At 40.1% G+C, this 14,300-nt stretch overlaps 1 protein-coding gene across 2 annotated transcripts in view; it reads right to left on the reverse strand.

The window, feature by feature from the left end:
• LOC145984896 (dimethylglycine dehydrogenase, mitochondrial-like) overlaps positions 1-14,300 on the reverse strand; it is an 84,820-nt gene that overhangs the window by 64,224 nt on the left and 6,296 nt on the right. Inside the window, exons 1-2 of one of the 2 annotated variants that reach the window (XM_083118269.1) lie at positions 13,280-13,414; positions 10,830-10,950 (exon numbers count right to left, since the gene is read on the reverse strand). In XM_083118269.1, coding sequence (XP_082974395.1) covers positions 10,830-10,930 — 101 coding nt within the window. In that variant the 5' untranslated portion in view covers positions 10,931-10,950; positions 13,280-13,414. Of the gene's footprint in view, positions 1-10,829; positions 10,951-13,279; positions 13,415-14,300 lie in introns of those variants that run through there. The other variant, XM_083118270.1, reaches the window with a different exon arrangement.

Genomic DNA, 14,300 nt, shown 5'->3' on the forward strand with positions numbered 1-14,300 from the left:
ATAGTAGCTGCTAGAAAGCCGTTGTTACGACGTGTGAACAAGACGAAATAATTGGCCTGGGCTAAAACGCACCAAGGTTGGACTGTGGATAACTGGAAACGGGTACTTTGGACCGACGAATCCAAATATGAATTATTTGGCAGCAATAGGCGAACCTTTGTGCGTCGAAAGATCGGCGAGAGAATGAAAGAAGAGTGTCTTGTTCCCTCAGTGAAACATGGGGGTGGAAGTGTAATGGTTTCGGGATGTTTTTCCGGAAACCAGATGGGGGACCTTCATAAAATTCAGGGAACATTGGTAAAAGAAGGGTATCATCAGATATTGGTGCACCATGCCATCCCCTCTGGTCGTCATCTTGTTGCTAATGGGTTTATTTTTCAACAAGATAATGATCCCAAACATACATCCAAATTGTGTACGCAGTATTTGGAACACAAGGCAACAGAAGGGGCATTAGTTCTCTTGACGTGGCCACCACAGTCTGCTGATCTTTCACCAATTGAACTGCTATGAGACCAAATCGTTAGGGACATCAGGAAGAAGTTACCCAGCAACACTCATCACCTATAGGAATTCATCAACGATGCCTGGCGTAACATTGAACCATCCTATCTGGAAAAACTATTGGATCGCATGCCACGTGTTTGCGCTGCTGTCATTAAGGCCCATGGCGGACATATTGATGAAAGCAAAATATGAGGTGACATTCGTATGTATAGTGGATGTATCTATGTTTGTACATTGCCAAGCTGATTCTTACATCTGTTTGTTGTACATTAATTACGAAATACACTCATTTCTACTGATTTTTGGCACTTTTTCCTGGTGGTCTTAAACTTTTTGTCGGTAGTGTAGCTAGGAAACGAGCTAATCAAGAGCAATGTTTCACATCGTAGCGACATGATGGGCAGCACAGGCCAGCATTCGGTTGGTGAAATCGTCAAGCGATAAGTGTCGCGTGATGCTTTGGTGCGCAATCTCCCTAAAGCAAGACACTCATTGTATCGCGCATGTGCGAACAACAAACCACAGCAACACCTTGCAAGCTATTGAGGAAATTACCCAGTTTGAGCGACACACAAGCGACACGTGCGCCTTATCAGTGTCCCCTAGATCTGTTGTTGTAACGTGCAGTTTATCGTGTCGCCTAGATCTGTTGTTCGCACAATAAGCAGCAAATGCTTTCTAATAGACTGAAGGCACCATGTTGGTTGTCACTTCGTTGGGAACTCCCTCTGTGGGGTGTTGTTTCGGTCTGAGTACCCTTTAAGCAGCTTTCCGACCGAAGTAACAAGCTTCCTGCGAATACAACATATGAACATGTGCTGAACATGTCGCTTGCTGAACGGTTTGCCGTTTGGACCCTCGTGCGCAATGAATGCTATTTTACAATCTATGTCACTAGTCACATCAGTGTGAACATCCCGTGTTGCTTGTCCCATTTGTCTGAAAGTTTCCTTACACTCATGTCGATGGCACTAAGGGAGTTTTGTGGGTTTCCCTTTGTCGTTTCATGCAATCATCAGTTATCATCATCGCCGCGATTAATTTCAAGTGGAAGAAAATAGACAGTAAATATCAAAAATACAAATGCTTCAGTGTGTAGCTTTTATCTTAGAAAAGAAATTATCATGATAATAATAATGATGATAATAATAATAATAATAACCTAATTCATACACAGAAAATTAGTTACCAAGAGCATTCCACGCATATATTTTCTCCTGTATTATTAATTAAAGTCACGATAACAGGACGTGGTCGACTGTCTAGAATGTTCGTTAATATCTTCAAGATCACTGTACCAAGTATCATAGCGATTATCACATTCATAGAAATGCCTAATGTAAAAGAATCAGAATTTGCAGCGAAAACTCCATTTACTTCCATGATAAGCAGACAAATACCAACTAGCGGGGTCGACACCAGCGCCTCTAGCGGTATCATACTCGAATGGAACCCACCAGAGAGCCCAGAACAGTGTCGTTTTCCACACTACATATTCAAGGCACTGTAGTTCTGTCTTGACAGGTGTTCCTTTCTTTGTGTCCATCGTCAATTTATTCTAATAATAATTGAAACTCACCCTTACGATTATCCTAAATACGCAGAGCGACGTTAAATAAGTGAAATACAATACATTTGTCCAGGGACGTCGTTAGGGGGCAGGGGGGGGGGGGGCACTGGCCACGCGAAACGTTCACGTGGCTCCGGGAAAACTGTTCTAGATTTGCTGAAAATTTTACTTTCTTGACAATTATTGCAAAATAGTGTTTCAGTAAATTTTGCTTTCAGTTTGAAACACTGTTCTTGGATTTGAGTGGCACGAACCCCAAACAATACATTTCTCTCTCGTTTTTCTTGTTCTTGCTATTGTGGATGTCAGTGTAGGAACCTTGCACTTCGATGTTTCTCGGAATTTTGAGGGAGCGGTCTTACCACCCCTCGCAGGTCAACAACAAGCAGGGTTGGGTGTTGCCGTTGCGTCCAAACAATGTTTCCAGTTTGAGTAGTTTGTGACCAGATTGAAGAACAACCGCTTGTGCAGCGGTAAACCACATATATGCAAACAGTTTTAAATAGTCCCGAATCAGAGCGCAATGCACGCTAAAATAAGTATAATGGTGGCAGGATGCCTATGTAGATTATCATATCTCCGGGCAAGTAGTAGCTACCTGTATTATTCGCACCAAATAACTATTCTACTATTGAAACAACGTGTTAAAATTAATTATCTTCACAAACTGTACGATTTCTTGAGTCGCATATTATTTTTTTCGATTTCGTGAAGACCGATTTTTGGGAATCCTCCTTAACAAACGATGCCTCCCCGATGGCACAGTGATGGCGTCGTTGCCTTGTAATCGAGGGGTCCCGGGTTCGATACATAGGTGGAGGCACATAATAGTGGTTCAGATCTTACTTTATACTGTAGTTCCAGTCCCGATTAGCCTTACTGTGCATAAAGTGGACTTAAGAAACACCAACCCAACTCAACTCCTTAACAAACGTTTCGAAGAATCGAAAATTTAAACAAGTAAATACATTTTTGCTATTTTGAAGTATATTACTATTATTATTATTATATCTATTTTTGGTTCGTATGAATCTGTCTCACGCAATAACTTTATTTTATTGAGTTAACTACAATAACCAGCCCTTGCAATAAGTCACTGGAAAGACATACCTACCTGTGTGGTTGCACATATATTTAAGCATCTATAAATAAATAATAACCCATGGCTCGACAGCCCTGGAAGGGCCTTGGCCTGTCTCCCGACTGCAAGTCTCCCTCCCACAATCCTACCTAGAGTTGTGGAGATCTTTAACCAGTAATAGAGTGGGGAGTGACGTGGGGTCAGCACGTCGAACCCCCAACCGTTATAGGGTATATCCGTGAAGAATAATTATATTATTGTGGTAAGGAGTCGTTGTCATTTAATAAACTTTATTGATTTATTCTATCAGCATTATTTAAAATATAGTGCCATGCTGAACTTAACAAAGGCACATTGATTGCTAAATGAGGCAGGTTCGGTTATTGGAGTCTTACAATGTTTTACACAGTCCGTTCGAAGAATTTGAGAATATTGATATTTTTATCAAAAGGACCACCCCCGAATAAATATCTGTGGATGTTTATAGGTTTCATTGTATTTAAGAAAGTAATTTTCCTGTGCAACTTTCTTCCGTACAACATGTCTTTGCCACTCAGGCTGAAGAGCCGATCCATAGGTGGAACGACCTTGGCAGAAAGGAACTCTGATTGGCACCATGTTGACAAGACTCAAGAAGTCCCGCAACCGACAGAACTCGAAGCGCTCGGATTGACATACGCTTTGGTTGAACACAAACAGATGTATTGGTAGGAAATGCAGTTAATGATTTTATGGCCTGTTCCTTTCTGGGAAGTCGTGCCAGGTTAAACCTTTTGAGTTGTCGGCCACGGCGAAACGGCACAAACAAGAAGGTGGCTAGAACTTTCTGGGTTCATTATTTTATGGTTCAGGATTGACAATACCAGGTTTTTCAAATTTCAAGAGGCAAAATTCTACTGTTTGTCCCTTTTCTGGCGCGGGATGAATGAAAAAAGTCGCGGTTCCTTCAGGTTCCCACACTCAACCCTTATCCTCATAACCTACAATGAAGGGATAGGCCGGACCTCCCCCATGGCGCAGTGGTAGCGTCATTGCCTTGTAATCGAGGGGTCCCGGGTTCGATACCCGGTGGAGGCACAAGTGGTTCGGATCCCACTTTAAACTGTAGGTCCAGTTCCGATTAGCCTTACTGTGCATAAAGTAGACTTAAAACAGCAACTCAAGGGATAGGCCATAATAAGCCTTTGTAATGTACCGACTTTACATCGTTCCTCGGTAACTTTCCACTAATTTTCAAGAAACATCTGCCTCCTCTTGTCCTACTCTGTTGGTATGGTGATCAATTGATGACTGTCAGCTAGTCTGAAGTAGAGTTTGGTCTGAGAAGTGGTTTCATAGTTAGCTTCCGTAAACGTGAGATTCCGGTAGGATCACGGAGTGCTTGTGATCTCGTTTTCATACATTGCGAGTGAAATTTCGATTGATTTGGTTCATTTTACTTCGCTTTTCTGACACATTTGGCTAATTTCGAAGATGGGGATGAGTGATGATATGATGAAATTAATCAATGGACACTCACAAACACCCATGCTCAGGCCGGGATTCGTCCCCGGGACACCTGGCATCGTACTCCGTCACGGAGGCCGGCCAATTGAAATTTCAAGTGTGAAGCTGCCAACTTGCCTTCCTTTGGAAAAAATGAAGTAGGATCGACTGATCGACCAAATGTCCAACGGGTTTGACTCCCAGGGCGGTTGATCTCATCTGATAAAGAATAAGTCACATTTCATTTATGGAAGGAAACGAGGTATGTAGTAAACTTTTTATAGAAGTGTGCATGCTCTAGAAATATTTCATTTCAAAATTCTGCATATTTGTATGACTTTTTGTGATTTTTCTTCATTTTGCCTCCACCAGGGTTGTGAAAGGTTCAGGAACCCATAAGTTGTAATGGTACTACTTTACTATACCTGAGACACCTGGGAATCATTTCTTTCGCACTTTTTTACATTGCTAACGTACTATTCTGCATTCCGGAACACTTATTTAGGTGAAATAATTTAATTTGTTAGGAAAGTAATGTATATTTCTTGCATTTACGAGTACTTACTGTTCTTGTTTATTTCCACACAACATGGCGATAGCTTACCGTTGATCGTTCCTTGAGCCAGAAAAACCATTGACGTTAGCCCAAAAATTCACGATAGCCCCACAAACCATCACGGGGACGAGGTATGCCTACTAGGTTAGGTTAGGTTAGGCCTGTTAGGTTTGGTTCCATTAGCACTCCTTTCGTTCAATTTAGCATATACGGACAATACGAGAGCGTATTGTGCTCTCATGCAGGAAGCAAATGGCGGCAGCAGCAATAGCGCGTCGGAAATAGATTTTCGTACAAAACCACATGCATTCGCATTAAAATGAATCAAAATTACATTCCCGAACATCAACAACGCTACAGAAAATGATTTGCGTAAGTACTTTCTCCTGTAAATTTGAAGAAATCTGTCTCAGGTATAGTAAAGTGTTACCGTTGTAATGAGTTTTATTGGATTCCGTAACAGGACGTGTGCCTTTTTTATCACACGATTTAAATTCGCACCAAGTTGCGAATTACTTCGTTTCAATACAGAGCTTGGACCCTATTTAAACTGATCCGGAAAAAATGTCCGTTGATTCATCAGGAAAAAAGGTTCCTGGGCCGTATTTAAATTCAGCCAGAAAAAAGGTTCCTGGAGAAAATTTTAATTAATTCGGAACAAAGGTTCCTGGACCGTATCTGAAAAGAAAATTCCTAGACAGAACTGAAAAACTTTACAGGTGATAAGGTTCCTTATGGTTCAGAACCCATTTACGGTTGCTGATTTTCTCTCCTGGACGGGAATTGAATTTACTTAAAATTCCTGGACTTTTAACAACTCTGGCCTCCACCCGCAAATGCAGACGCTGTGGCTGCTGCTTAGGTGGTAAAGTTCACTAGACATACAAATAGAATTAATCCGAAGTTATATAACGAATAATAGTTACTTACGTAATAGTATCATGAAATATGGAGAGCCAAATTACTTATCAAGCATTCTCTGTTATTTGCCTATCCTAGTGGGAGCGAAAATCTTTTGCCCTTGGTGGTGAACTCGGTTCCTGAAAATTCAAGACCGCATTTTCTAATTTGCGGGCAGACGGCTCTGTGGTTGAGTGGTTAGCAGGTTACGCTGCGTAGCCGAGTGTCCCAGGTACGAATCCCAGCCTGAGCATGTACGTATCTTCTTTGTGACGGTCCTTTCATCAATTTAATCTTAACTCATTCTCATCTTCACGATTAGCCAAAAAGTGTCAGAAAAGTGAAGTAAAATAAGCCAAGTCAATCAGTTATTTCTATTTAGTTATTTTACGCCTCTTTTCTACCTCTTGGGTTAAATGCGACGATGAGATTCAATGATGATCCGAAGGAATAGCGATGAGAAAGACATGATGCAACCACACTTGTCCAAGGTCCGAACCTGGGACCTCTGGTTTCGTAGCGCGTTATGCTCATGCTTCGGGAGTGGAATCCTTTGGATGAAAAACTGTAAAAGTAGGGGGAAAGAAAACAACACTGTACTGTGCAAGAAAAAAATAACATGTTTAGGTCCTCTAAAAAAAACTACAATTATTCAGTAAAATTAGTTTTGAAGGACAAAGCCTGCGAAGTGTTTTTCCATTCGGTGACGCGTGGTCATCACATCGAGTCCCATCTAGTTTTGAGAGCGGAATTCGCTAATATATATTGCTTTCAAGTAGCTCCCCAATTGTTCTCACGATGTTGGGCCATCACAGAAGTTTTGGAGTTCCTACCAGAGATCGAACCTTGAACAAGTCGTACCAAAGACGAGAGTGCAATAATTTTAGCACACGGAAATTTTGTTATTTCTATAGCCATCATCATATATCCAGTTTCGCACGCGCAAAGAAGATTACTTTTAAGAAATTAGATGTGTGTATAAAATTTCTTATATATCGTCATCATTCTCCAATGTGTACAGTAAGACGCCACAAAAGACTCGGGCATGTCCCATAGCATAAGTGTTTAACGGGGGCGCCTTGCACTAAAAGACGCCGGATTCGATTCTGGTATAGACAATATACATGGGATGCCTATCTTGAACTCATTACACAAACATTTCATTTTCGCACCATTGTCATACTTGTGCACCAGATTCCAGCACTCCTTTATATCTAAAGACACGCTGTTCTCTACTTCTCAATTTTCTTCGAGCAAATTTACAAATCTAAGGAGTAAGGACTAATGACATTGTTCTTGGTGTCTCAAATCTAACATAATAAGAAATACATGGATTTTAATGACTGTCTAGATGTCATTAAGTTAATGAGTTCATTCCGCATTTAGATTCCCGAATAATGGCCATGGATTTTGCGAGTCTATATCCGTAAATTTTAGAGGGCTACAGGAGAATATAATGTTCTCTTCTAACAATATATATATAGCACACGCACATACATATATGTAGGCATATATGGTATATTAATAGTTTTAGTTTTTAATGGTTTGATAGAAAAAAAGTTTCCCCCCCCCCCAAACTGATCAACCTAGGTATGTTCCTGCATTTGTCCTTCACTGAAGCTGCCACCATCACCTAACTGTGAAAACATTATTCCCACTAAGATAAATTTTCATATACAGAGAAAACTTCTCATTTTAATAGTAGAAAGTTTTTAAAGTATTTCTGAAGGATCTAAGTAATGAAACAAAAATTAGGCTTCAATTTGCTTTAAAAACTGTTGGTTCTTAAAATGAAAAATAACATATCTGAATATGTGCCAAGGAAGAATCGGGTCATATCCCTACGGCGCTTTGGAAAAACTCGGCATTGTGATTAGAAAGTTCTGTCGCAACTAAATCGAGACATGTAGCAGACTTTGTAAATACATAATTATTTTAGTGTTTCGTTCAACGTGTTTTAGTGAACCATTTGGTATAGCTATTATGTACAGCTGTTGCTAATTCTGCAACTTGGTTCGACAACAGGCAATGTTCTGAAGGACAGTTCAACTGACAACTAGTCACGTGACCTTCCTACATTTCCCGCCCTCCTGACTTTGCATGGAAGACAAGTTGCTATTGATTGAATGAATTGTTGTTATAAGTCCACTTTATGCACAGAAAGGCTAATCGGGACTGGACCTACAGTTTGAAGTGAGAACCTAACCACCGTGCCATGTGCCTCCACGGGGTATCGAACAAGGCGACGACGTTACCACTACGCCATCGGGGAGTTGCTGTTGAGACGCACAGAATCGACCGATCACCGAAAGATGCAATGTGTGTTGCCTACCCTTCTGCATTACTTGCTTATGGCGGAAGAGCTTTATTCTACGAATTTATTTATGTTGCTAAAGCATCTGTTACTTCACTCTACAGAACGTTTGAATTTCTGCGTGTAATAAAATCACTTTCACTTCATACCGTGTAATGTATCACTCACAAAAACCTCTCCAAACCCCACCATTCTTTCTGAGAGACCCTGTGTGTTGTGTGTGTGTGTGTTTGTGCACATAGTGGTTGAACTTTGTACCGTCCAAATCAAATACGTTCCTGTGTCACTGTAAACATAGCATGTACATTATGCTATTTACACAACACTCTGACGTTTGTTTGGAAGAGTATTTCAGTTGAGGAGTCGGTAATATAATGAACCGACAGATTTTCATTTTGAAGCACCAGAAAGATAAGTTCCTCCTTCAAAGATGGATAACGCTGTTTCTTCAACTTCAGCCTATTCAAACAAGCCACGAAGCCTGTTGACTTGCTTTTGATAGGAAGTTCTGATAGGAAATCTAGTTCTAACCGGACTCAGTAAGACCTTTTCAAGAGTTTGCATCTAAATACTTGATCTGTATCGAGTAGCCATGCTAAATAGATAACCTGCAATAACCTACCGCCCTCTGTGGCAGAAAGGTCAGAGGTGGCGTAGCTCCAACACTAACTAACTCTATAGCATTCTTAAACCCAAAGGTTCATGGCTGCAGCAACACAGGCCTTCCATCTGTCCCTATCCTGGGCAATATCAATCCAACCTTTTCCATCCTTACCAATTTCCTTTAGGTCCATCTCAACGTTCTCCCTCCATCTTCGTATTGGCCTTCCTACAGGTCTCTTACCATCAGGTTTCCCAAGGAAAGGCAGATACGAATTTCATGAATTCATCCTCATCGAAGCGATTAGCTCAATAAGTAGCAAAAGCGACGTAACTGAAATAGAAATTGAGGTTGCTAAAGCCTCCCCTATAGTGTAACGATAACTCTGTCGCCTAGTAATCAAGGGGTTGCGGGTTCGATTCCCGGCAGAGACACATTTGTGATCCCTTTTTAAGCTGTACGTCCATTTCCGATTATCCAATCTGAGCATAAAGCGGGGTCAAACTTAAACACACGAAATAAATACAGGTGGAAAGTTTTATTTTCTTAGCAATCTCTTGTCTTCTGTTTGTCAGAAATTATACTTTCCACGGTAAATTTTGTTCCATCTGGCAACACTACTCAGATTATAGCGTTGAGCCACAGACGGAGCCTACAGCGATGGTTTGATTGGTTTACTGATATGGTTAATTTCATTTCACTTAGCCAAATGTGGCAGAAGTGATGATGATGATAAGATGAAGTAGAAGAAGGGACACTCACAAAGAACACCCATGTCCAGTTCGGGATTCGAAACCGCGACCCCTGAGGTCTACCACGTGACGGAAAGTGAATCCATGGTTACCACATGCACCGAAATTCCTTTCCAAAACTATGATTTATGATTTTCCATGGGATTGTATAGTCAGTACATATGAGTACATGCTGCCTGCGTTTATTGACACAGTTCTAGGCTGAGAGTGTTGCTAACTAAGTATTGTAAGACACTAAAACGTCTTTTTTTTTTTACTTCTCCACTAAAATCGCTCTTTCCAAACACATGAAGGATTCTACTGCACATGGCATCTATTGGTTACAAACCACAGATCAGAATGACGCCAATCGCAAAACTGCAAAGTATGATGCGATAATTTCTCATAATACTTCCTCCCCACCCAAAAAAAATATATTCTAGAATTACGTGTAAAATATATCAGTAGATGAGGTTTCATAAGGCAGAAAACTCGGTGTGAATATCTCTCTCAGTTTTCGGGTTAACAGATGTCCCAGGAATTTTTGGGGTAGTGCCGCGCATAACTCTAGAGAAGGGGAGAAAGCGAGCGGTCGGAGCGAAGCAGTGCTTGCTGTTGCAAACTGCTGATATTTGCAATGGCTTTGGCCTCTCCTTTCTCTCTCACGTGTTCATTAGTCGAGCAATCTCCAGTCACTAATTGCGCGGAGGACTTGTTTCCGTTGGCTTGCCCCAGACTCCTGGAACAGAATAGAGGGTTGCGCGAGTTTTGAAACACTCTTTATATGACTATAATTCATGTACGTTTCATATAAACCCGTCTCATAAATTTTCGGGTTCATCATAAGATTTGTTGTATGTGTGTCTGGTTTTTCATATAAAAATTTACACAGCAGTTATCAAATATGCTACATTAAGTGACCTAAAGACAAGAACTAGGCTATTTGATTTGATTTTATCGGTAGGTCATGAGCGAGGTCTAATTTCTCAACTGTAAAAAAGCATGACATTAAAATGATAACACTAAGAAAAAGGATCTTCATCATTAACTCAGTCTCATTCACAGGGAGCAATAGTTCACTAACCTGGAGGAGAGTCGTATATTATTTGCCAGAATTTTTTGTCCTTGTTTCTTCACAATATGCATCCAGCCCCATTGTTTACAAGGTCCATGTAGATGTAGCATCGCAAAAAAATTCAAAACACCTGCAACAAAATTAGGATTTGGTGCATTACTACAACGAAATCTCCCGCTTTCTTTAAGAAATGTTAATTATATGTATGATATTCTGTTCTGTCAAGGCATAGCAATTAATATACGTTAAGTGTGGAATATTCTCCCAACGTCAGCTAGAGTGGAAAAAGTGATGATAGAAAGTTAATGGTGTGAACAACGTTGGATCAAGTACTGGTGATAGGCACACAGGGAAATGTGTTTGCTTGGAATAAACAAACATTTTTTTTTAAATAGGCGACAAGCAAATTACTGTTCATCGTATCAAACGTTTTAGGAATCATGCGTATTTGTTTAAAGTCACCAAAGAATATCTTCAAAATTTATTAAAGGCTACCAAATTTTTTGGTTATGCATGCAAAATATAATGAAAATAATCATGGACAATTTGCAGAGCAATACTTGTGCATTCCACTGCACTTTTGACATTCGTGGACTCGGAGTACTTCGAAGCAGTGGCGGCGATTGTCTTCCAAAACTTGGGGGCAAGGTGTCAACACTGGGAGGGGGGACAACGACAGTTTACTTTCGCTTGGTAGGTAAGGTTTAGCATAAGATGGGGGCTAAAGTGGCAAAAAGTGGGGCAACAGTTCCCCTCGCAGCCACTGCTTCGAAGTGTAACTTTTTGAACACACTCACTTTATTGTCACCATTTCGAAACGTCTTGGTTTGCGTGTGAAAGATCCGCCACTGTTCTTTCATTGTCTTCATGCGGATTGAAATTTGGGAGGGGACTAGAGGGCCACAGCCCCCGACCTCCGCCTGCAAAGAGATCTTGACTGGGGAAAATTTTATTGAAAATGGCAACAAAATGAAAAAAATGATATATTTGAAAGTGCTAAAAGCATAAAAAAATATAACTAACCATCTGACATAATTTGGCATAAGAGTTGCCTCACGATGTTATTAGCACTGAGCCTCCAAATATTATATAAATCCGGTTCTGTCTCAGCGCGAGCAAGGGGGGCTATATCCAAATCTCCAGGGATTGGCGTTTCTTTTGAAGTAATAAAATGGTGCTTGGAAGCTTAAGATTCTCACAACCTTCCACGACTGACTTTAATAGTACACGGAATTGTTTTTTAGTCGCAAGTGAAAAACAGTAACAAGTTTGCATTTGAAAGCATTGAAGAACGATGGGTTTTGCAGATCTCTGGACAAAAATTGCTGACGACAATACAGTGATTTATCCACACACCCCAAACACCTCGTAACTTCCACAGCACTCCACTCAAATGTATCAGTTCACGGTCATTTTGGCCCTAATTAACCCTTACACCCTCTTAATACGAAAGTACACTCCGCCCTTCCTGGAATAAACTCCTACTACAGCAGACAATAAATTGTGTATGAGAAAGGAACCTTATAAAACAGGTTAATGGTCTTCATATTTCAATGAAATAGCTATGGGTCAACGTTCTGAGCAAATAAAGTTGTATAAAAAATAGCAAGTAAGCATTACACAACAAAAGACAAGATCCCGAAATTAATGATTTTAAGAAAATTATAATGCAGAAATTCAGTAGGTCGCGGACTAAAGATATTCTTGAAAATTGCTTCAAATTGTATAATTTAATATTCGAAGAAGCATAAAGACTAGTCTTCACTTCGAAACAGAACGAAGGAAAATCCCTATGAGGGGACTAGAAATTTCAAGTCATGCCACCAGGTAGCGCTACTGCATGCTCAGAAACAAATTAGAAGAATCATCATTCCATCTTCAATGTTCTGTGGCATTTGTGCTTTAGTTACAGACTGGAAGCGATGTTCTTTTTGTTTGAAGCCGCGCATCTTCGCTCGCGCATAGTTCTGGAAAGGAGGGGGGTAGAAATATGTCGGAGATGCGCATTCTGATTTCAGCCTGCAGAATGTACAATTCTGGATCTCAACATGTAAATCTAATGTAGAGTTATATCCTTCTTAGTAAACTTGGAAACTGCAATCTTGTGTGGTGCAATCTTTCATTTACAAGTGGAAATATGAAGGTACGCTTGCCACCATGATGGTATCCGGCGGTTTCGAAACTTTTGGCTTCAAGTTGACCCATGTTAAAAGGTCTACGTTTCGGGTCTGGTATTTGGAGGTTTGTGTTGTGCACACCAAACAACTTGTACGTTCATATCAAATACTAAGAGTTGCTTCACTGTCCTTAGGAATATTTCATGCAACATCGAGACTATGATAATTGATTACTGATAGCAGAAAAAGGCATAGACATGGGACACTGTCTCAGAGAAACTCGAAATAAAACAAAGACGCAAGATATAACTTAAGATTAAGTAAAAGAATAATAAACCTTACCTGATTGTTGCAGAATGTTTTATACTTGGCTTTCTGCTTTGTCGATTACATTGGTCACACGATTACGCAAACAGATGGCATTAAAGCATAATATCGTATCTTAGAAACAAGTAAAATTTATTAACCTTTACTGATGTTATCGTATTGGCAAGCACCCCGATGTCGCAACACTTTTTTTTTGTCGGTGTGGAAGTCAGCAAAGCTTGTGTCTCTAACTCTCTTTCAGCGAGGAATATGTATTCGATTATCATCATGTATATACTTTCTGAAAATTGTTTTGCCTCACCCCAACTCACCTTTGCACTTGAGGGTGAAAAAGCCGTCACAGGTCAACTACAAGGCAAAAACCGAACCAGCTTGAGCAAGACTCTAAGAACGAAGATAAGGTACAAAGATACTCGGAATAAAAGCAAAACTATGGCGTTTTTATCAAATGTGCGTTGACATGAACCTTGAAACTCCCTACCCACATACACAATTAAGGACTAGAATCTTAAGAACTATGTTTTTTCCAGTAAGGGGGGGGGGGGATTTTACATTCACGTTTCTAAAAATTTCCAACTGTACTTAATTATTCACTCTTTCGAAGTATTGCAAATAGTTTTAGCTTGTGTGTGTTTGACTAGATTTTTGTTATTTAGCGTCGCTTTTGTGCCACTTTTGGCTAATTGCGACGATGAAGATGAGTAATGATATGATCAAATACACTTACAAAAAACATACATGCCCACGCCAAGATTCGAACCGGGGATCCCCTATCGTCAATTTGTGTGTGTTTTTGTATGTATGTAAGCTAATTTTTTTTTTATTATTATTTTTTGTATTTTAAGGGGGCGAACATATGAAATTAATTTTCGCGTTTTACATGAAAATAGTTCCATTTCTCAAAGCCTTGTTTAGAAGGTTTTATTACATTACAAATGCAGTTCCATATTATTAAATTTTATCCTGGTTGCAAAATATGGATACCTCATGACATTGAGGTTCTCATTTAAAGCTAGTTACAAATGTAGGAACTCGT

The sequence above is a fragment of the Lepisma saccharinum genome, chromosome 3, assembly GCF_977018435.1.
Source record: "Lepisma saccharinum chromosome 3, izLepSacc3.1, whole genome shotgun sequence".
NCBI classification, from domain to species: domain Eukaryota; kingdom Metazoa; phylum Arthropoda; class Insecta; order Zygentoma; family Lepismatidae; genus Lepisma; species Lepisma saccharinum.